General features: G+C 39.3%; 1 protein-coding gene across 2 annotated transcripts in view; it reads left to right on the plus strand.

The window, feature by feature from the left end:
* ARHGAP21 (Rho GTPase activating protein 21) overlaps window positions 1-24,100 on the plus strand; it is a 103,499-nt gene that overhangs the window by 57,232 nt on the left and 22,167 nt on the right. The window contains exons 5-8 of one of the 2 annotated variants that reach the window (XM_088533986.1): window positions 11-89; window positions 4,860-4,914; window positions 14,312-14,341; window positions 15,798-17,742. In XM_088533986.1, the coding sequence (XP_088390112.1) occupies window positions 11-89; window positions 4,860-4,914; window positions 14,312-14,341; window positions 15,798-17,742 (2,109 nt within the window). The remainder of the gene's footprint in view (window positions 1-10; window positions 90-4,859; window positions 4,915-14,311; window positions 14,342-15,797; window positions 17,743-24,100) is intronic. The other variant, XM_088533987.1, reaches the window with a different exon arrangement.

Raw genomic sequence — 24,100 nt, forward strand, 5'->3', positions numbered from 1 at the left:
CCCTTCACAGGTGACAGAATTATAAAAGTCAATGGAGAAAGTGTTATTGGAAAGACATATTCTCAAGTCATTGCTTTAATACAGAACAGGTAAGATAGTCATATTTGGTTACGTGTTGAACATTGTTTCTGAGCAGGAAATTACTGCTTACAGCGGTTCTGAAAATGTCATTGTTCCATATTATGCATGCATTTTTTTGGCATTTCTGTTTTTGTGTATGTATTTAGTGCTTAGAAAAGTCTATGAATATGTATGCTGACTTGTACCAGAGTCCTTTTATGTCAGTGCTTGGTTCCTTGTTAGGCAATCACTTTGCTACTAAAAGGTGTCTAAGCTTAAATTGGGCAAATGAGTTGTTTGTGCATACACATATGTGTGTCTGTTTAGAAAGAAAATCTGAAAAAAATCTACTCCTCTTATGCTGAGGTTTAGTTATCACTTCTTCATACCTGGTAAAGCAAACATTTTGCACTACTGCAGACCTGCAGACATCTTCACAGCATCCGAGATTTCCTTTACATTGCCGCAAGTTAAGAAGCTTGTGCAATATTAAGAAAACAGTAGTATTTATTGCTCTTGCAAGTCACAAGTGCTTGTAAAATCATGTTCATAGCGAAATGGAGACACTCATTTTTATATCTATCGTCCCCTCCAGATTTTGCTAATCTGTTGGCTGCATGTCCTCTTCTGGAGGAACAAGAGACCAATACAGTAATGAGCTTTGTGGGAAAAAAAAAAATAAGGATCTGCATGGAAAAATGTCTTCTAAATACATCAGATGTGACACATTCCATTTTTAGTGAATCTCCATGCATTAATTCTTAATTATACTTACTGTCAGTGTTAAGGAAAATAAACAACACTGCCCTTCCAACTTCAGTGCAGTCTTTATTCAAGATTTTATTGAAGATACCTATATTCCAGATACTTGTTTTTTAAAGCAGGAACACACTTCAGAATTCTGTAGCCAAAAGGATAATAGGCAAGGTAGCCTCAAGTGCCTTTGAGACCATCAGTACTTTCTGTATGAGGGCTGGAAAGAGGGAATCTCTTTTCTTTTTAAAACATGCAAAAGGCCGAGTAATAAAACCAGTCACATCTTTTCCTTGTTTGATACTCTTGACCCACGACAGAGGACATAGTTCTTTGTTTTGCATGATGCACCTGTTTATGGTGCAAAGCAAGTTTTTAATCCAAAGGGCAGAAAAACAGATCACGTCTTTCAGTGACTTCATTAGGCAGAGATTATTAATTCAAGGTGACGAGTAAAGACTATTTTAGAGTCCTTTGAGTAAGTAGTGAACCTTTAGGTAAGTAGTAGCCCCGTGACCGCTGTGGATAAGCTGAGAGAGACATGGGAGGGTTTGTAAGGATGACTTTCTCAGTGGTAATTTAGTGCACCAAGAAGTGGCACAGCATGCTGCTGTTGTTGATTTTGAGTTTTCATGATTTCCATGAGTGCAGAGATGAGGAAGGGATGCTGTTGCTAGCTAAGAAGCGAGAGCATTTCTTTCATCATCCTGAGTCAAAGAAGACCATAGCTAAGGACAAGTCCATCCCAGAGAATGATGCCAAAATGTCGAGTCTTCTACACTGAAAATATAACTGTTTTCAGTCTCTGTAAATCTTCTGTTGAGCTTCTTAGAGTCAACAGCTACTAATTCTAGTTCATAAAGGTTACTCACAGATTCCAGATTAGCTACGTGTGTATTCCTTGTAGCTTACAGACAGTGATAGCTGCTTCTCGTATGACTAGTGAATGAACTTCCTGTGTTTTCTCTTGGAAACTGCATTCTTGAGTTCAGAGCAGTTTGTTCTCCACATCAAGTATTTTTTTCTAAGGCCGCGTGCTGCTAGTGCCCCTTCGCTGCAAGCTGGCCTGTGTTAGCTTTGCTTTTGTCTTGCTGGATGTGTGCATAGCCTTGGTGTAGCCACTCTGAAGCAGAGTGGAGGTCTCTTCAGGTGAGTATCCTCTGTGATGAGGTCTGGCAGGGGGTTCTTAGGAAGTGAACGTGCAGACACTGTACCTAGAGTAATACATGCTCAGCTGGTACCGCCTGGCTTTCCTGAAATCTCAGATTTAGGAATGTCATGAACTTGGTAACTGCATTCACTGGATTGGATAGTTCTGCATTCACTGGATTGGATAGTTCTGCATAGGTTAGTGTGGCCTGAATTCACTTCTGAAGGTGTTTAAGCTTTTAATGTGTACAAAAGCCAGTGACGTAGTTCTTACTCTGTTTTGTGTCTTAGCTAAGTTTTGATAAAGCACAGCTTAATTCCTTTAGTAGCTTTGTGCAAGAGAATTGCGAAAGGTCTTTTGAAAGACGGAATAAATTATTTAATAAGTTGTAATCTCCTTTATTTGTGACTAAAGACAGTTTCATTTATGGTCTCAGTATGTTGTGTCATAATTTTCTAGCTATTTCAATTACTGTATTTTTAATTATCGCTTTCATTACCATTTCAAAAGCATTGCTGACTATAAATGCTTATTCTTGTATAATTTCTCTGATTATCTTCAGAGAAGTTTTAAGTAAAGATACGACATATGTTATTCTCTGCTACTCCTAATGAGAGAGTTCCCCCTCACTCAACTGCTTTGCACTTAGACTCAGCTGGTTCTTGCTGCATTTTTCATTAGGTTATTCCAGAAGCTGCGTCTCCATAACAGTTCATTATATTTCTAGAAAATTGTAGATGTTTGTCCTTGTCGTATAATGCTAGAGACTTCAGAATTTAGGCTTCTACTTAAAGCCAGATCCAAATGGATACTTTCTGCTTATTAAATGAAAGATACCCATACATTTCTAGGGTTTGTGGGTATGCTTTTGTTTTGTTCTGCTCTGAAATATAAGTTGCATTTTTCAACCTGCGGAGAACATTTTACTCTGGTTGGAGATAGCAAAGCTCAGTTTATAGTGATGATTTCCTCTGAAAACACCTCAGTAGAGTTTCTAGAAAGAACTATTCCTTGTAAGACCAGCTCTGAGATGAGTTTCAAGTCCAGGTGTGCTTTCTTTACCAGTGATTTTTAGTTTGGTTAAGGTTTAATTCTCATCTGTTTATGTAATCAACTTGGAGATATGTGGACTCCTAACATAGTTTATTTTGTGTTGAATTATATATTAGTAACCTTCCTTTATTTAAAGAGAAGTATTGCTATGTATATATTTTATTTTCTGTATATATATTATTTTCTGAAGTCTTCATCTTGCAATTAAGCATTGATTGTTATCAAACCGTAAGTTTGATAACCATAAACCATTTGCTATGAATAAATATACACATACATGATATCCATATATGGGAACAAAGCTATTGTAGCTAAACATCTAAGATAAGAGACAATACTTAAGTGTTTCATAAAATTCATTTTTTTCTGAAAAATATTTGCAACATTTTTGAAGACTTATTTTTCATAGCTATGCGCAAATATACAAAGTTATTCTGTTTCTGACTCAATTATGGTTGTCTTTCAAAGGAAAGGTGTCTCTATAACTTCGAAAGTCCTCTTTTCAAATGAATAATAATTTCATAATGTTGTAAAACCTAATATCCTTCAGTCTCCTCTTTTGCAGTGCAGTCTGTGTGCAGTCAGTATGGTCACATGGAAAAGGAACCACAGAATAAACACATTTTTCATGTATGAACGTATAACAAATTGTACACTTTAAAAAATAAAAATAAAAAATGCCTTTTCTTTCCCCACGTATGTGCTGGCCTTGCCTTTTTCCACAAGTGAGTTGTATTTTCCCTGGCCAACATGGGTATCTAACTTCAGTCTCATCAGTTGGGTGATGGTCTTCCATTCTTGTGCTGATACTGGCCAGTTTGTTTGAACACCCTTTCTCCTTCCATGACGTGTGACCTGAGATTACTAAAGTCACAATCTCTTATTTGGTTTTGCGTGGCCAGTTAAACTACCCCTAATGAGGGCTCTTCCCTGTAGCCCTTCTTTGCCTCTGCTCCTCTCTGGGTTTAATGAACATGGACAGAGTTACATTATCTCAGATGCTGCCTCTGCAGAGCTTTGTGCAATGTCATGAGTATACACTTCTCTCCTGCTTGTGAAGATACTTTTTCTGATAGCTGTTAGCTGTGTGGGTCTCAATGTTTTACGATATTTGACCCTGGCTACCAATTATATTTTAAATGTTGTGTTCTGATTTTGCCTGTGTGCTTAGGACAGTCAACTGTCCAGATTCCTGTATCTTTCTGCTGCTACTGCTGCTTTTGTTTTAGTAACTCAGATCAACAAAGTCAACGGTGCTAAATAGCAAGTATTTTTTTCATCCATTTGATATTGGATGGCTTCTGATTAAGTTGATTTTATTAAAGGTGATTGGAATGGAGAGATAGATGTCAGTGTTTGTCCTGCTCTCCTGTATGCATAACATGGCTATCTTGACATTTCCCTGGCAATTTTCAAGAGAGTCAACATAATTTAATTTGAAATGGAAAAGAAGTTTTTACTTATGTTTACAGGTTTGTCACTTTATTTTATCTGAGAAGCTGCAAACAACTAATATAACTTACGGCTCTAAGAATAAATATTGAAAGAAAACTGACAAGACAACTGGCGTGTATATTGGCTTTGTGTACAGGTTTCACTGAACACAGATGCACTCTTCAGTCTAGCTTCTGTTCAGCTTGCATTTGCTAGAACTGTTAATGCTGTGATAGAAACCTGTGCTTATTTATCTCCTGCAAAGACAGTTGACAGAGGAGCTGAGTGTGTCTTAATTCATTTTGAAATTTTTGAATTATTTTGGTCTTTGGAAGTTAATGGCTTGTTTTTGTAATAAAAATTGAAAATTCTTTTCCAAAAATTAATATGTAGTGTTTTTTTATTTCAGTGACAGCATACTGGAACTTAGTGTTATGCCGAAAGATGAGGACATCCTTCAATTGGTATGTTTGTGAAACTTAAATTGAGACACTATGTTAAATTAACAAAAAAGACTTGTTGGTTACAAAATCTTGGAACTGTGCTGCTTGCCGATGGTTAAAAAGTTGACATTTAGCTTTCTGTCACTCCTTAAGATATTGCCCCTACTTTCTTCCCATCTCAGAAAACTGAGAAATGGGAGAAGAATAGCCTGAATATGGGAGAAAATAACCAAATTCAACTGATACTTCTAGCTTATTAATTGAAAAGGCCTTACGGTGATGTTTGTATTTTTTTTTTTTTTTTATGTTTTGGCACCATTTTCGTGTGTTAGAGTTGATGAATTGGATAACTTTCAGTAGTTAGGTCTTTGAAAAGAAATCACAGAATAAAATCTGGCTTTTATTAATATCTCATTATCAGTAGAATTTCATGAAAGTAAGTGATGAATGCACTGAAGGCAGGTACTAAGTTTTTAAAAATGTATTTTTACTGGTGTAAAACTTTTGTTTTGCTAATATTTGTATGTTCTAAGTTAGAACTGGGTTTGGCATACAAATTAGGTGCCTCCTCTTCTGGACTGTTTAGTGTCTGTAAGCTGCGAGTAGTTTGTGGAAGTGCTTATTCTGAGAAAATGGAAGAACACGCAATGTCTTGAGATGGTTTATTTTTAATAGGAAATAGAGGAAGGAAGGAAACAGAGAAGTAAATTTGTTGGTCAGTGGTCAGGTAACTGGGTTTTCTTATCCACGCAGAAGTAAGCATAGACTTCACGTAAGAATTAAGGAAAGGCTGTATGGACTTTACTGTCTGTGTAAGGACAAATAAGTGTAAGAAATACAGATGAGTTAATGTGGGAGAGACTACTGAGTATGTGGAGAGAAACTGAGAGCTAGGTGGTGGACAGCAGGAACACAAAGTGAAAACTGAGGACACAAGTTATAAGTAATTGGCCTTCTAAGTAGGATGAGTTCCATTCTGAAGGTAAAGATAAAATAATAAACTTGTTTTTGAACTGAAGATGGAGTTGGAGGCTAGTACAGGAACTCAGCTAGTTAGACAAACAAGCCAAGATTATTGTATGTTTTACTGGGACACAGTGTCGATCTTCAGTGGCAGAGTTGCAGTGTTGCAGAGTGCAGGTGCATCCTACGACAGAAGTGATTTGTCTGTTGATGTCATGCATTTTTTTTTGCGTTTTATCTCACTGCAAAGGGGAGAAAATGATGTCACCTTTAAAATAACCATTTGCATTCTTTTGAAACAGAGTAAATTGTCTCCTTGTTAATTCACCTGAATGAAAAATAAAATTCCCCTGAGTATGCTGCATATAATCTTCACGTCAGATGTGGAAATCCTTGTCTTTTGTGGAAATTCTATGTCTAAATGAACTATGAATCTTAAGGCAAATTCTGCTTCCTTAATGAAGTACAGATCCTATAAATGAAAGATAACAATAATAACTGTGAAGAGTAGTGATCTGCTTAAATATATATAAAGTCCAGAGTGAACAGTAAGTGGCAAGGTACAGTGCCCTTATTAATGTTTCTAAAAAAAAAAAAAAAAAAAAAAAAGCAAACTTGTCATTGAAGTTGTAATATATAAGTTGCTATTATAGTACTTTAAGGAATTCTGTTGTTTTTTCTTTGATATTAGCATCACTAAATTCTACTGTAAATATCTTCAGATGGCATCAAAGTCATTGTAAACTGTTGATTTTGAGAACAGATATGCTCTGAAAAATAAACCAACCTCAAAGCACTAGTGGATGATTACAGTATGAGCTAATGAAAGGCTCATTTAGTACAATGAGAAGAAAATAGGGTCAGTATATGCAGAAATGATGCTCGTTGTGGTGTTACAGTACTTAGCAGTACACTCATAGCATAGTAATGACTGTTTGCTAGGTTAACAGGTTAACTTCATAAAGAACTCAATTGCTCGTTTCTGTCCTTAGCTTGCAATTTATAAATCTCCAGTTTAGTCTTCAGAATATCCATTTATGTCTGTGTACATTCCGATATATTGAATTTCCTGCAAAGAGGGCTTTAAAAAACTCACTCATCAATTGCATCAATGAAGTGTTCTGAGCCATGTGCCATCGCTCTCAGTGGCATGTGTGCACAACTTACTTAAAAATGAACTAAATGCCTTGTCACTAGTGAAATCCATGTCCAAGTGGTATTCATTCACTGAATAGACCTTGGAAATCGCTTTTGGGGATGGAAGGGTTATTATAAATGCATCTTTCTCCAAACTGTGACAAAACCTTGAAGTCTTGACAGCTAGCCAGGAACATAAGCGGCAAAAAGTGCTTTGCTGATGTGCTAGTTGCAAAAGGAGGATCAGGGAGAATGGGTTGTGCAGTGTTTGGGAAGGAGGGGCAGGAAAGGCGTTCAGAGATGGACGCTACAGAGAGCCCACGTGTGTGCTGGGCTCTCGTGGGCGCCTCAGGCGCGAGCGGCGACATGGCGAGTGGCCTGGCCTGCCTGCCCCCTCTGGCGTCCTGTGGTGGCCGGGGCCATCCCGGCAGCTATGGCAGGGATGGCATTCTGCATAGCTTTGGGAGAGGCGAGGAAGGAGCTTCAGGCTGGTCAGACTTGCCTCAGTGCCTGAAAAGATTGTGGAGCACGTCCTTTACGAATCCATTCCCAAGAACAATGAAGAGCAGGAAGGTGATGGGGAATACCCAGCATGGATTTCCAGAGAGCACGAGTTGCTTCTCCAGCCAACTGCCATCACGACGGCGTGACTGGCGGTGCCGAGTGGTGACCGTAAGCAACCTGACCTCTCGTAAGAGATGGCATCAGAGGCCAAGAGCATCCTCGGTTGGAAGGAGGGGGTCGTGGGCTGCCTGCGTGGGTCACGGGCTGGGCCAGGAGAGCAGTCGGGGGTTTGGCAGTGCATAGTTGATAACAAGAGTAAACAAGTCCAGGGCCAGTGTTGTTTGATACCTTTATCCTGAATGGTGTCCAGGATAACGTCAATATCTTTGATCTGCATGGTGACTGAGCCGCTCTGGGGATGAAGCAGAGGGAGCAGCCGATGGGGTGGATAGCAAAGGCCAGGAGATACCTCATGATACTAAATAAGGAAAAATGCAAATGTTCTACGCCAGAAGGAATAGCCCCCTGGAATAACAATCCTGCTGAAAAGGATCTGAGAATTACAGTGAACACTTTGTTAAATACTAATTTCCAGCTGGCTTTCGGCTCGGTGCATTTTCAAATCTCAGCCCAGCTCTCGGACCTTGTAGCGGAGTTTGATTAGACCTTTGCAAACAGAACAGAGATAGTCTTTAGTCTGTATGGAGCTTCCAGCGCTCTGTCTGCTTTTCAGGCGCCTTTGGAATGAAAATAAAAACAACAAAACAGAAAAAATGGAAAGAGGAAAAAGTGCGCTGTCTTTTTAATCACAGAATTCAGAATATCTGTTAAAATCTTCTCCTTGGGTTGTCTAGTTTTTAAGCATCTATTCTGTGTATTTTTATAAATGTTTTAGGTAGGTGACACGGGTGAATTGATAAGGACCCTAGAAGTGAGGAGGGAGGAAAAAGGGTGAGTGCTTTTCCATTGGGGGAGAGGCTGGAGAATATGGAGAATGCTGAGGTATGGAGCTGGAGAAGCAGTAAGTGTGGTAAGAGGGAAAGAGCATAGAAAATGTTTAAAAATAGAAATGTGTTAATTAGGATTGAGAAAGGAAAGCTCTCTTTTAAGAGAAGCGATGGTTATAGCTTCTAATTTATGGATTTTAATTGCATGAAAAACAGATCTAGATAAAATGACAATCAACATGCAATAAGGATTCAATTATAGGTTACTAAAAAAAAAAGTTTTGCAACTTGGTCTGCGCCCCAGAAAGCTATTCCTAAAGGTACCAATAAATAAATATATTAAAAAGAGATACAGTATTTTAAACTGAAGTTTCTTCACAACTCTTACAGAGTTTTAATCTCCTAGCCCATAAATTCCACCCGCAAACTGTAGTTTCTAAATGGTCTGGGCTCGAAAGCTGTGATCTCTCCCCCGGTCCTTGCGAGGGTAATACTAGCTTTTACTTGATTTGGTTAGGAGCCCCTCAGGGTGTCAGGCTTCACATGTATAGAATTGTACTTAGGGAAAAGGGATTTTCCTGCATTCATTTATTTTTGTTAAGCACGTGATGTGTAGCTGTTAACACATCCCCAGCGTGTTTATGAAGCTATGATTGAGCTATGGGTTCTTAGGGTTGCTAGTTCTTTATTGTATCCTTGGCAAAATGCAGTGCTCATACAGTTTGACTCGCTGTTTCACCTAAATTATGGTGTTTAGGAGACAGTTCTTTGGCTCCTTTAAGTGGCTTTTTGATGATAAAGCCTGGCACTGGTGTCATCTTTGCTAGCTGGGAAAACAACAAATAAATTTTAAAGTAAAATAAAAATAAAATAACTAATCATTAAATGAAAAATAAAAATAAATAAATTTGGAAGTAGTCAAACAAGAAAAAGCTCGAGGTGCCCCCATCAGCTCTGGTCTGCATCTGTGATCGAGTACGGATGGTTCTGAGAGCGCTGGCTGAGAGGAAGAGGCTAGGCTGAGTGTGGTGAATTTTTGCAGATTATCTGCTCCCCTTTTTAAGCGAAAGTAGCCCAGACCTTGCCACCTGCAGAAGTCCTGTTACAGTAATTGCTCTCATCCTTGGGCATATCAAGGTGGTAGCTGGAATTAGATCTTCTGTGTCCCACAGGCAGCTTTGCTCACATGTCTTTGAGAGGTTTCTTTCACCGTCAGTTCCAGTGGGCTGGGAAGTCCACCAAAGTTCACTGGAGAGCAATGCTGAACTGATGACTGAAGAACATAAAATACCAGGATGGATGTTTTAGGCTAAGTAAGCAGCACTGGTGTATGGTTTATTTAAAATATTCAGAAATACCCTAGATGAAACATTCGCTTTATTAAGATGCAGGCTGAAATGACCTATTCTGTTTGGCCTGTCACTGCCTAATGAGGACATGCCTGTTGTCCTGCCAAGCAGTATGTCATGATTTGGGACTGGTCACAGGATATATTGTGTTTTGTACAGTTTGAAGGGCATCTGGGAACACTATTGGGTGGGAGAGGGAAAACGGGGTTGGAGATGTTGTTGAGGGCAAAACTGCATTTTTAGGGAGGAGACACTTTGGTGGAGTATTAAGTGAAAACAAGAAAGAGACATAGAAAGGGATGACTGAAAGCCCCAGAAAGGAATGACTTGTTAGTTTGGCAGATTATAGAGCATCCCGCTCTATCTCTGAAAAAAAAAAAAACTGAATTAATTGAGGGGACAGAAGCTCACTTATGTGTTGGCATTTTCTCTGCCTTAAAAAAGGCTTTTTGAACTAGTTCCATTTTCTGCACAAAATGTGTGCATTTTGTATGCGCGTGAAACTGTGTCAGTTGAGACAAATTGTTTGGAAAAGGCTGCTCTTATGTAACATCATTCGGCTCTAGGAAATGAAAATTTGAAGCTATTTTGATGGGCCTTTTAAGCAGCAGAGATTGGGAGCACGAGGAGATGATTTTTAATCAAGTAGCAGCAGAATGTGGGCATCCAGAAAACAAATAATTTGTCACTTATCCTGCCAAAAGAGCTGATGGAAGAAGGGCTTAGGAGGCCATACAGATAGTCTTTACCTTTAAGGACGGTATTTAAATTTTAAGAGCAGACTGTGATACCTGTTTCTCGCTGAACAGTGTGCACACCTTGCGCTACATTCCGGCTGTCTCAGTGCTGATCGTGGTCTGTGGTCCCACATGCCCTGGGAATCGCTGTCTTTCCTGTGTCTCTTCCTTTATGGTTGCGTTAGACAAAACCGTGGAGCCCTTTGGAGACCACAAGGATTTATGCACTGTGCTCTCCTCTATGCTGGCAGTTTGGCACATCTCTGTACAATTTCTGTGGCTTCTTGGCCTTTTCTTGGGCAACATTTGTATTGCGTCTGGCATTAGCACTGGCTTCCTACAAACAGGAAGCCTCATTTAGGTTTTCTACAAATAACTGCTTTTCTCAAGTGCATTTAATGAGGTTGTTGCTGTTCTGTAGCCTTCTGCCTAGCAGTTTTACTGCTAAAAATAATTGTTCAAATTGTGACACTCTCCAGTCATGCAAAAGCTGTCAGTGCTACAGAAAGTACTGGTGTGAACACGTTCTGCAGGAAGAGAAACTTGGGGTTGCTGGGCCTGCTGCGGCCCAGCTTCAGTTGAGGCTCTTGTCAGTAGACTTGGGGGTATCCAAAATGTCTTTGCTGGGATGTCTTTGTAGGCAGGATGTTGGGTGAGATTTGAGTTATCCTGGGATGTGCTTGTTGTGTGTTCATTCCTTGTGAATGAAAGAAAGGAAGTAGCTCACAAGCCACTGAATTTCAAGTGTTAAGACATGCTTTAAAAATTGTAACTTTAATGTGTTCTCTGAATTTTTCATTTGGAAGGGTTGCTTCTTAATGTAGCTGGTTAATGTTCTTATGTAGAGTGTTTACTAATATATAAATATAAGTATGTATTTTATTTACGCACGCACATACACACACACTGTGCAGAGTAAGTTGTTCTGCCTTCTCATTAATTTATTTTTTGAGAATTTACCATGCCTGCTACCCACTCAAAAATTCATCTTTCTTGACTTTTAACCTACCTTAAAGTGTTTCATTTGGAATAATTAAATATATATATATATACACATATATATATTCACAGGAATTACCCCAAATGTAGCAGAAGTGATTCCCAGATGGATACTTCTAGTCTAGTGAATTTTCCAGCTCCCAAGCACCTGACTCAGTAGCACTGTGAAACTGCTAGAAAAAGAAAAGTAGTGCTTGTGATATATAAGGAGGTTTATTCTAGAATCCCATATGCCTTACTAACCTTCTGCCTCTGCTTAGAAGTCTGCCTGCAGTCAACTTTCTAACAATAATTTCTTTTTCTTTTTCCTAAGACCATTCAGTTACATCAGACCAAATGGAGCAACATGGCTCTTTCATTGGCAAGCTGGGGAATATTTCTCTTTGCTTTGTTTTTAAAAAATCAATGATGTTTTCATAAATGGCAGTATTCAGTGCACAGTCCTGAGTGTTTGTTGACTTCCCGGTTCCGTACTGAGGCAGTCGCAGAGGTTAGTATTAAAGCCCCGGCAGCAAATCCAATGGAAGGAGCAGTGTGGTGGGAAGACAGAGCAGACAGAGAGACTTTGAAACTCCCTTTTACGGCATTGCATGGTTTAAATGCTATTTTCATCAACTTCCCTCTCCTCCATTTAGACTGTTCTTTAGAAGAAGGTCTCTTGTGCACCTAGTGTTTCAAAATTAATTTTCTTGGGCTTAAGGCATTAAATTCTATATACCGAAATGTCACTGCCATTGAAAAGAAAAGGTGTGTGATTTCCGAATAATACTATCTGACTGTAATGTTTGTAGAGTGCCTCAGAGTGAACGAAAAGCACTTGAGTTGTGTTATTAACGTTCTTGTCAGAGCAAATTATAATGGAAAAATGTTTCCCGTCCAGACCCTCAGAACCCTTTTCTGGGGTTCTGCTCCTGTGTCCGTGGTCCTGTATCCGTGCTGCCTTCCCAACCTTCAGCAGGTTTTAATGTAGCTGGTTTTGATGTTTGGAGTCAGAAGGCTTCTTAAGCTCATAACAGTTTTCAAAGACTTTCTTAATTTTAAGGCGTACCCTAATGGCTTGTTTTATGATTATATCCCCTGCTGCAGTTACTTAGACATGACGGTAGTGTTTTCACATGCTAAATCATTGTAGAGGAACTAAAGACAGAAGAGTATAATATTCAAACTGTCATTTAGGTGCAGTTGAAAAATATGCTAATTACCTAGATATCATCTGAATGATAATAAGTGTATTGATACGCCTCACATTTCTTAATTGCCTAACCTAATTTAAAAATCTAACCAGCACCTTCTGGTTAAATCAGTTAAAATAATAATAAAAAGGAGTGATAATACATCACCCATCCACCTTGACAGTAATGAAATCTGTTACAATTTGATGAAATGAAATCTTTATAATTTGAAATATTTCTCTGTAGGCCATAATCGGGATTATAAAAGGTATTTTATCAGTTCCTGTGTGGAAACGTCATACTTGTTATATAACAATTTTTCCTTTCTTAGAAGAATGATTGGCCTTCTTTTAATGATTTCTTGGGAAGTGGGTGAAATGAGATTGAAGGAAGGAGGAGTTTCTGACCACTGAAACTTCTTTTTTTTCCAGTAACATTATCAGAGCAGTCAGTCTCTTGCCTAAGTAATATGTAGCTGTGATGTGAGAATATGTCCTTCATTTAAGGAGGCGGAAGGAGGGTCTAACTGGGCTTATTTTAGTAGAATGTTGTCTTCTGGAGCTGTTTTAATGTGTGTTTTGTCAAAAGCTACAAAATTGATCTTTATACTCATTTGCAGTCATAAGCTGTGATCAGATCAGGCCCCTTTTGGAATCTAGCCTTTTTGCTGTCAAAATCAATGAAGCATTGTTTGTCCTGAGGATATTTTACAAAAACACACACCAATGTATTTTACATTGGTGTTACAGAAATTATTAACAATTGCCTCTCAGGTTTTCAGCTGTTTCCTCCGCTTTTTAATGTAATGTTGTTTTTTTTCTTCCCTGAATTGCATGGGAACTGTTTATTCTCCATGCTTTGCATGCTTGTATTTTCTTACTCAATCTGCTTTCTAGGTCTCCAGCTTCTTTTTTCTTTTTTCTTTTTTAAGTTGTTATAACCTGTCAAAGTCTTCAATAGCCATCTATTTAAAGATTTTAAAAATATTTGTCTTTTAATGGAGGGGAGGAACGTATGAATCAATGAGCCACATACATAGTGGGAACGTGCTTTGATTTTTTTGCTGTGAGAATCACAGGAGCAGACTGTTTCTGCAGCATCATTCCTCCGATTTGGGATGTACAGTATGAAGGCAGCTGCAGTCAGCTGACAGCTTGTGCTCGCGCTCGGATGTATGTGGGGAAGGGGTGCGCTGGCTTAAATGCATAATAAAGCCCTTGTTTCGTCAGCAGGAAGCAGGGACGGGAGCAGCCCAGGGGAAACGAGAGACAGAAACGCTGCTGTAGTGGAAGGGAAGTCTCGATCCGCGGAGCCGGAGCTCTCTGCAGGCAGCTGTAGGGATGCGCCGAGGCAAAATGGCACAAATGTGTTTTGTTTTCTGTAAGGGCAGAGGATAAATGTGAGGAGCAGATAAAAGCCTGAGACAGATGAGCTCGCAGGGAGGATGAAGTTATTTTTTATGCTCTACTGCCCTTTACCTCCGTTGGTACCTTCCAGTGAAATCGGTGTAGCTGTATTTTTAGCTTGCTGTAGCCAACATCAATATGACAACATAATTCTGTCTTTACATCTGTAAGCAGATTTTACTATGTTTTCCTGTTTTCTGCCAGCTGCAGTTTACAAAGGATGTCACAGCTCTGGTAAGAAATGCACAGTAGCCATTTCTCTGCTTTTTGTAAGGCATGTTCTTCTCGAGCGGTTTGCGAGGAGCGAGCATATAAAACGGCAAGTTTGTTGGAAACGAGCTAGATAGCGTGAGCCGATTGCTCTTCACGTGCTAATCTCTTAATTTGTGGTTTGTGCCTGTGTTACCTGGTGAGCTTCCTTTGCAGTTTGCTTTAATATTTTTGCACGATGTAACATCTATTGCAGCAGTTCCAAATGCCTCGCCCTCCTCTACTTTGCTCTCTGTTGATTTTATGGCTGCACTTGGGCTTTTGTAACCTGGCTAGAATTAAGACAGAGCACGTTGATATTCTGGAATTGACCATGTTATTATTTGGACAGGAAACGCTGTAATGTGATACCACACATAAATGTTTAAAAGCCATGCAAAATAATGTTAATATTCTGTTATATTGGCAGGCTCCACAATGTCAGCTCTTTATTTTGTTATGTTTAAACTGAACGAAGTCACGCTGAAGTTTATAAATAATAGGATATTGTTTAAATATTTTTTATGCTTATCCCTTTTTTCTTTCACATATTTTGATAATTTTACAATGGTATAAAATGTTGCTTCATGCTAGAAGGAGGCTATTGAAATGTACCTAATCTATTACAGCCTTTTTTTTTTTTTTTTTAAGGAGTCAGGCTCTTAAAGATGCAGCTAAACATGCTAGAGAAATAAAATTGCAGCTGCAGTTTTGTTCTACTGGTGTGTAGACCACCATAGCAGATACGTATGAATGTTCATACCATTTGTAGTTTGAGCTTAAAAACTATGCATATTATTTTTGTTTTTGCAATATTATAGTACTGTTTTATTTAGTGGCTGTCTCCTGTAAAATGTAAGATTACTGAAAGGGTGTTGGTTCACAACAAAGCTGTTACTGCTATAATTTATTCATTTTATGTCTAGGAACAGTAGCTGTTATGTAGAAGACATCTTAGAAGAGTGTGTGTATGTTTTTGTGCTTTTTATTTGCTCCATTTTAAATGAATAGAGAATTTTCTAGTGCTAGTTGATTTTAGTGTGTAGCATATTAACCTGTCGATTGCTGTGAAATTCTGGGAATGATGTTTGAAGCATTTTGATTGAAATAAAACTAAGGCGAAAAGTGCTTACTGCATTTTGCACTCATGGATTTTGGGAAACCTGCCTACAGTGCTCTACCTACAGTATTTCCCTAGAATTGCTCATTAGTTCATTTTAATTTTTGAGGGAAAGGATGTATGTAGTGATTTTGCTTGTCCTGTTTTTGCTCACTTAAAGGAGGGAAAGCTGTATGTAAACTCATTTTAGCCAAAATAATAATGCAACACAAGTTTCTAACTTGTTTCCCCTTTAAAGCCAGAATCATGCAAACACTTGGACGGCGAATTTTTCCATCTCCTTCTTGTTACTAAAACATTCATTGAATCTTCTCTCCACAGGCATATTCCCAAGATGCCTACCTGAAAGGCAATGAAGCTTACAGTGGTAATGCCCACAACATACCCGAACCACCACCAATATGTTATCCACGCCTGACGCCTGCAGCTTCGGTTACGGCGCAGGCTGGTGACAAACTCTCTTCTGATTTCCCTTTGGGGAAGCAGCAAGTCGCTAGACCAGTACGGGCATTGACACAGCCAGAGAGGGCCTACAGAATGGAAATACAAGTGCCTCCATCACCAACAGACATTGCAAAGTCAAACACAGCTGTGTGTGTTTGCAATGAAACTGTAAGGACTGTTATTGTGCCTTCTGAGAAGGCTGTAGATCTGCCATCTTGTAGAAATAATCATGCTGGTCCATCACACAGAACAGAGGAAGTCAGATACGGCCTGAAAGATCAAACCTCTCTGAAAGCACGGACCACATCACCACCTTCCTCAGTGTCCACTGCCATTGTACTTCCACAGACTCCAATAACAAGGCCAATTGATCCAACTGGAACGATAGGTAAAGCTTCAAACTATGTAGTATGCCCAGAAGGAATCCCAAGCACTAGACCTCCTGCCGCAGCCACTGACTCACCCTCTGTCTCTACTAACCATTATAGTTCTCCGACCTCCCACCAGCACATAGACTGGAAGACCTACAAAACCTACAAAGAGTACATCGACAACAGGCGCATGCACATGTACGGCTCGCGAACGATACAGGAGAGGCTGGATAGTCTACGAGCAGCCTCTCAGAACACGACTGATTATAACCAGGTGGTACCGAATCGCACTGCTTCCCAGGTACGGCGCAGAAGCACCTCTCACGACCGGGTTCCTCAGTCCGTTCAGATCCGGCAGCGGAGCGTCTCGCAGGAAAGGCTCGAAGATCCCGTGCTGATGAAAGAGTGGCCACGGAGCGCTTCCCAAGATACACTAACTTCACCTTCCATTAACGGCAGGAATCACAGGGCTCGCTCCTGGGATTACCTGAGCAAACAGGGTGAAACGCTGGAAAGTTTTCGTTCTGAGAATCTGATCACGGATATGAATGGAGATAGGAGAAAGACGTACAAGTGGACAGGATTTACTGAACAAGATGACCGGCGAGGTATTTATGAGAGGCCGAGGCAACATGCATTTCATATGTCCCTTCGAGGCCAAAATTTTCCTATGGCTCCAAGCGCTTATATTTCAGACAATAGGAGAATAGGTAGTAGAGCTTCTCTGTCTGCTTCTCACTTCCAGAAAGGTCCACCAGATGTAAAAATGTTACAGTCTTCTCGGGATTTGCAGTCTGTTGGGGGAGTATCAAAGCCTACAGCTATTTCACAAGAGAGAGCATCTCTCGCAACAGCTAGAAGTTTTAAAAGCAGCTCTTTGAAGAGCACTGCTTCCTATGCAGCAAAACCATCGTTCCCCCTTAACCAGAGCCTGGATATTGTTGCCAGCAAAGACCAAAGAACAGTAAATCACTTGCATCAGAGTGGTCTGTTAAATCAACAGCCAAGGATCCGAGCAGAAGGTTCCCCAGACCACAAAACAGAAGCTGGCAAAAGCATCCAGCCCTCTTCTTTGTTTGCGGCTTCTGCCAAACTTGTTCATCAAACAAGTGAGAGTTCAACTACCTCTGAAATTGTAGATACTTCCATCAGACAAAAGAGTCACGAATTTGAAAGGGAAGATGTCCGAGAGCCTGAAATTCTGCAGCCTGATGTTCAGGAAAGTAACAAAGTTGTCATGCGGGATAAATCGCCATCTGGCCATCAAACGCCCCAGCCTTTGAGACACCACTCCTACATTCTGGCTGTAAATGACCAAGAGGCTGCTTCAGACACTACCTGTTGGTTACCTAATGATGCTCGGAGAGAAGTCCACATAAAAAGAATTGAAGAAAGGAAAGCGTCGGGTTCCAGCCCACCTGGCGATTCCTTGGCTTCCATTCCATTCATTGGTGAGTTAAACCAATTATTCCTCTATGCATCAAATAGGTATCTGGCATCTTTGTTGGAAAAGAGAGGTAACTGATCACTATTCCTGAAAATCTGGGGTGGGAGATGGTGAGGACTTTCCATTAGTTCTTATATAGAATAATACTAGATTGGTAAAAAGTAGAAATATTTTTCAGAGTATGAGAAAGTTGTGTTTTGTAGGGAATCAGTGTAAAAATATCACAGTTATTTAAGATTTTTCCAGAATTTTCCTCCAACCCTGGAAAAGACTCAGTTATGTAACTGTGTCTGGTTATCATTCCACATAATGCCGTGATGGGCAAGTAGTGTCTAAATACTCTATAGTGCCTTTCAAAACACATCTGACTTTTATAGTATAAAACATTTGGAATCCACTAAAGACAATATGCCCCATATAATGGTTATTTGTGGGGAGGAAAAAAAAAAGTGATTTTTGAGAGAGCTGAATAAATAAGGTCAAAGCTTTGTATGACAGGTATGAAGTGCAGGAAGGTTGTTTCAAGTGAAAATATAGCAATAAACTGAAGTGAATCTGCAAATAAAGAAGGCAAGAATTTGAGGGAATTGTTGAAGCAGAAGTGAAAAGGTACACAGATTCCTCTGTGTACTGGGACATAAAAGGGGATGAAGCTACCTGAAATGTAAAGGACGAGGACCGAGTGCTTTGAAATTATTCTTGGAGGAAAAGAAGAAGCCAGTGGAAGGACTGGAAGTAGTGACGAGGAAAGACCAGAGAGCCCTTTTGGGCGCATGAGGAGGTGGAGTCATCTGCAGAAGACAGAATTTCAGTGACCAGGGTGACTTTTTATTCTGCTTAAGTAGTCAGTGTCTATGTGTTCCCTCAGCCACCTCCTTCCCCACATCGTGGGGCTTTTTGGTTGTTTGTGGCTGCATGTTTTCCAGTTGTGGCTGGTTTCATCCTTCAGAATCCAGATTTATTCACACCATATCCACCATAGTTTACCTGATATCTGACTGACTGGCTTTTTGAATTTCATAGAGCAAGTATTTATCAGCTAGCACACTTTGTCTTAATTGTGACTGCATTTTTTTCCCCACAGATATTACTTATAATATCTGTTATCAGCAGATACTAGATTAAAACAGGTTTATTGCAATACCTAACTGAAAATAGTGAAGGAGTTTTGTGTGCATTGGAGGATAGAAAACTTGGACAAGATAAAACGCTCTATTCATTTGACTTGAGTCTTAAGCCCACTTCTTTAGCATGGGTCATAGCGCATGTGTTTCGTGTTCCTGGGTTTTCTTTTTGAATGGCAGATATACAATCTTTTTTGGATGACTGGATATATCAGTATCTGCTAATTCTGGATTCTTCTGCAGACTGCATTTATCTCTCTTTAGCATTACTGTAAGTCTGTAGCCAGCCTTTGCACGGATTCTTGTAATCAAAAACCTTACTGCTGATTTAAGCATTTTGTTAAGGTTCTGTGTTGTTTTGTACTAACACTTACTGTATTCCTTGAGTGCTTGCTGGGAGTTTTATACTCCCATGCAGTTTACAAATCATGCTGTAAAAGCTAAAAGCCAAGCCACAGTAAGATAGGAAATTGTGTCAAAAAGTGTTGGGTTTGATTTAAGTAAAGGTTTATCATGAACTCTTGCGGCTTGCTTCCAGTTTTTAGACAAGTATGATGCTTGAAGTTCAAAGGAGGCGGGGGAGTTGTATGCCATTTTGGTAGTGGCTGAGCAGTTTAGAAGAACCAGAAATGTACCTCTCCATTTTAGTTTTTGGCATAGATACTGCACGTTGTATTCGTGTGAATTCTCATGAGCTCCTCAGCAGCTTGAACTGAAACCTTGTGAACAGTCCAGAAAGACTAGGAAGTAGCCTAGACCCCAGCTCCAGCACAGTCCAGATGAAATAACCCCTTCTGAATAAGAAACAGAATGAAATGCTAGTAAGGCTGAGTATCTTGGAAGCTGGGATTGGTAAGTGTGTTTCCACCTTTGCCTATTCCACCATCATTGTGCCTCATTACAGCTTCACTTGCTGGAAGCCTCACTTGGTTGAGCAAATAAATCCCAGATCTGCTTTGAAACTCAGTTGAAGGCTTTTGAATTCTTGAAAGAAAATCACTTCTCCTTTCTGCTTGGGGCTGCAAAACGTGTTGATTTTGAATGCAGAGGTACCTTGGTGTTGATTGGCAACCTTCTGGCTTCTGTTACATTTAGATCAGCCCAAGCACTGTCAGTGATGCTCAGTTTTGCCAGGTATGTGTCATTTCATAAATGTGAATGTCAGGTAGATCTTGGAGTAGCTTGCAAATGTACATTTGGAGAAATAAGTATCTTTTGAGGCTACACATTAAATAGTTTGTTTTTGTTACTACTTTCTGTTCCTTAGATGTGGTCAGATTATGGTTTGGGAGGAATTCAGTCAGAAATAGTTGGCATCTGCATAAGTATTTTGCAAATACCCTGCTGTTGAGCATTACCCAAGAACAGGAAGACTTTAGAGCATCTTTTGCAAGTACCAGGATGCTTTTCCGCACAGAGAGAAATGCAAGGAGATTTTCCATCGTTGTTTTTTTGGTGGCAGTTTCTTCCTGCAATTATGTTGTGCTTAGGAATGCCTTTTACTAAGTTTTCACAAAATGGCGTTTCAAGGCAGGAAGATTAAATATTGCCCTGCATTACAGTAGAGGTAGTATCTTTTATAAGAGGAGAAAAATACGGTAAAAAATTAGACAAGGTGCATGTGCTCAGGCTCTTCAGTTAAATGCAGGTTGCTGGGGAATGAGGAAGCAAGTGGTTTTATGGAAAACCATATCCTGGTCCTGCATGCTTCCTTATTTTCCTTGTGTTACTAAATGCTTTGTGTTTACCTTTGAAAACCTCTTTTTCTATTTCAGGCCCAAGGAAGGGCTCTGTTCCCCACGTGTTGTCTTTTGTTTCAGACTACACCAGTTCAGTGAAAGGTTGCTCCTTTTATGCAAAAACCATCCTACCTGTTGTCTAGACTAGTAAAAATACTACTTCTATCAGTAATTATTTAAGCAATTGTCATGTTTAGTGCTCATTTTCTAAGACCATAATCTGTACGATTTCTCTGTTAGAGAACAGCCTTTCTGATCTGCGAGTTAATTTTGAATGTGTTAGCCTGGACTTGGATGGAAATTTGAATGCTATTCAACACTTTTCTTAAGAAAGAAAGGTTGATTCAGACAACAGATATTTTTATACGTTTCTAAGATACAAATGTTTAGTGTGCATTTCTCAGATGTATAGTTATCTTGCAACTATGTTTTTGCACCATTATTTGCAGATTAGAAAACCATAACAAAGATTATTCAACTCCCAGATCTGGTAATTGAGCTTGGAGTGAAGGAGCTGTATGAACAGAGTGGAGAAACCGATGCAAAACTTAAACTCGTTCCAGGATGTTTGACTGTGGGTGCAGTTTAATGCTTTGGCCCAATGCTATGATTATTCTTTCCAGTATAGGTTTTTATGTGAGTTATTGCATGAAAATGAATTTTCAATGGCTGTGTATAGAATGTTTGAGCTAAATAAGCATCATCTTGAAGTTTAATAATGTTTTTCAAATCAAAACAAGTTTTTCAGTCTTCCTATTGCTGAATTATTGTCAAATAGAGAGTAGTACTAAGTACCAACAGATTTTTTTTCCTAAGTGGGATGACCCCATTTTTGAAAATATTGAATACAGCCTTTCCTAGGAAATGAGGTCACTTCATTCCACTATTAATTTGTGAATAGCTGAGAGAAGATTAGCCAGATAAAAATATTTGACCAGACTGTAATAAGACTGAAGAACTGCAAGAAGTCAGACAAATGCCCTCTCTCTGACACTGTCCAAAATCCAATACCTAAGGAAAGATGTAGGAAGGACAAGTATATATAATATTTCATGCAACTACTTTGCATCTTCTAAGTGTTTCCCCCTTATGCCACTGAAATTGAATGTGATTTGTTTATGCTCCATAAGAGTTTCTGTCTGCATGTTACCTATGGAGCTGCTTCTCTTTGTTCCTGCTGCTGCTGTTTTGAACCCGTCTCCCACTTGCTTAATTTCTGATGCTGTAGGAGTGACCAGGGCGTCTCTAACCCTGATTTACTTGATTTTAATACCTCTGTCCCGTCTACCCGGAGAGTGGGCAAACAACTGTGGGGATTTGCGCGCCAGTCATTAACATGTGGAGAGACTCTGCTTTTCACTTTGCTTTAAGAGTTTATCTTGCAGTTACTTTTCAAAAGCAAAGAACAGATTTTTCTCCCCACTATGTTGAAACGAGAAGTTTTTACAAACTTTTACCATGAACAAAAGTGTTTGGATAGGTGCTGTGTTACAGGTAAGATTGATGCAGTTGGTTTCCAATGGATTTCGCTCACGCTCCTTTTAATTTTGTTGTTGTTCCTAAATAATATTTTAAAAGGGTATTTGGAGAGGAAACATATAACTTCCTAAAATACCCATCATCCGTTAAACTTTTTAGCCCTTTTTTTGATGCTATGCTCCTGTTGCCATGTTAAGCTAGAGATTTTCAGCTTACATTACCTCCCTGTAAGTAGGAAGCCATGCACATAATTTAAAGTACATTTTCTTTGGAAAAAAATAACACTCTTGTGTTGTTGAGATGAGTTCTATACCATACCTTTCCCCCTGTCCCTAAGATGATGCACATACACCCACACACGCTCTGCAGCTCTGGTCTGGAAACTGCAGGATAAATTGCTAAGCGCTTTGCCAGTACATTATGAAAAGGGTTATGGAAAAGGAATGGAAAAAGATAGGGAAACACTAGGAATGTTCTCTTCACATGAAATACACCAATGGTTGAGAGAGCTCATTCTGTTTGTTTTCATTGTGAAAACAGATAAGCATCAAGCAGAGAGGAATTCCAAACCTCAAATTTCTTCAGCAATGAGCACTGCAAGTCAACCCAAAACGTGTGGATACCTTAAGGGCAAATGGTGGCTCAGCAGAGATGTTGATGTGACATGTTGTAAGGAAATTTTAATTTTAGCAAAGATTTTTAATCATCTGCCTGAATAAGAAAATCTTCAACCATCATGGTATTTTTTTTTTCTGTTACAAGTAATTGGCTAGCTATTCCAAACTCTGAAAATATAAATGTAGCTGCAGTAAAAAAATCAGAGCTGACAGCTGTTTCTCTTTGAAGGTCTATTGCTTCCATTATTTTAGCAACGGTATTGGCACAGCTTGTAACATGTCATCAGTGTTTCTAAGATAAGCATCAATCTTCTGGTTTTTGCAGGGTTCTGCAGTGTGGCCTGCCAAATTGCTGTTGCTCAAGGCTGAAAATTTCAGTGTTTCTTATCCAAAGAACAATTTTAAAATCATTGTGGCATTCTGAAGTATAGCAGCCAAAACACAAAATTACAAATTAGTGGCTTGAACACCATTTATATGCTTCTGTAACTCAAAAATGCATTTTTAATTAAAACTCGGAGTTTGAAGTAAATAATTCATAACATCTAGAAGAGATTTAATTGACTAGGGGCATCAGATTTCTTTTCCCCGATAATGAGTAAAGTTTTCAAAGTATAGTATATCATGATAGCTTAAAATAATAATTGCAGGTAGTAAAGGACAGGTAGCAGAGTTCCTGACCAAAAAGTATATTAAGAATTGTACTATATTTTTTATGAGGCAGGCCTTATATTGTGAACATGGACCTCTAGAATTATTTTGTGATTGTATCTGACATATACAGAAAGATATTGACACTTTTGACTTTTTAATGTTAAAATAATCTTTTATATTTTATTTTAATATTAAATGACAGACTGTCATGGACAACATTTGAAGAATAACCCTTCATTAAGTGTAATCTTGGAAGGAGTATTTCTGCTCGTGTGAAATTGGTCGGTACAATAAACATACTAGTTACACGAGTGCAATAGCAGGGAGCTGAATGTGATGACTCAGGAGGGTTTTTCCAGGCCTGTATTTCTGCGGCTTGCGTAACGAGTGTGATCTGCATGCAGGCCTGTTCCCATTATATTCTTTTGGCTACGTGAGGATAATTGTGTGGAGACACAGAAAAGTTCTTTGCTAAGATATTCAGTGCTGGAACTGCCTTTTTTGACTTTATTAACAGTTCTTTTTTTGAAAAATGAGATATTAGAAGGCAGTGAGTAACTATGAGCCGAGGCTTTCCTATGTCTTCTTCCGAAATCGTGTCTTTTGGATTCTGGAGGCGTCTTCCTGTTGGAAGCCCTGGGTCAGCTTGTTCCTCAGGCCGTGTAACAAAAAGTCGTTTTAAGGTGTTCCCTCCGGCTGTGCCGTGAGGGCAGCGCTCTGCGCTGCGACGTGGGGGAGCAGGAGGCCTC

Source organism: Tinamus guttatus, unplaced genomic scaffold, assembly GCF_059628265.1.
Source record: "Tinamus guttatus ecotype Peru unplaced genomic scaffold, ASM5962826v1 Tinamus_guttatus_pri_ptg000530l, whole genome shotgun sequence".
In the NCBI taxonomy this organism is placed as follows: domain Eukaryota; kingdom Metazoa; phylum Chordata; class Aves; order Tinamiformes; family Tinamidae; genus Tinamus; species Tinamus guttatus.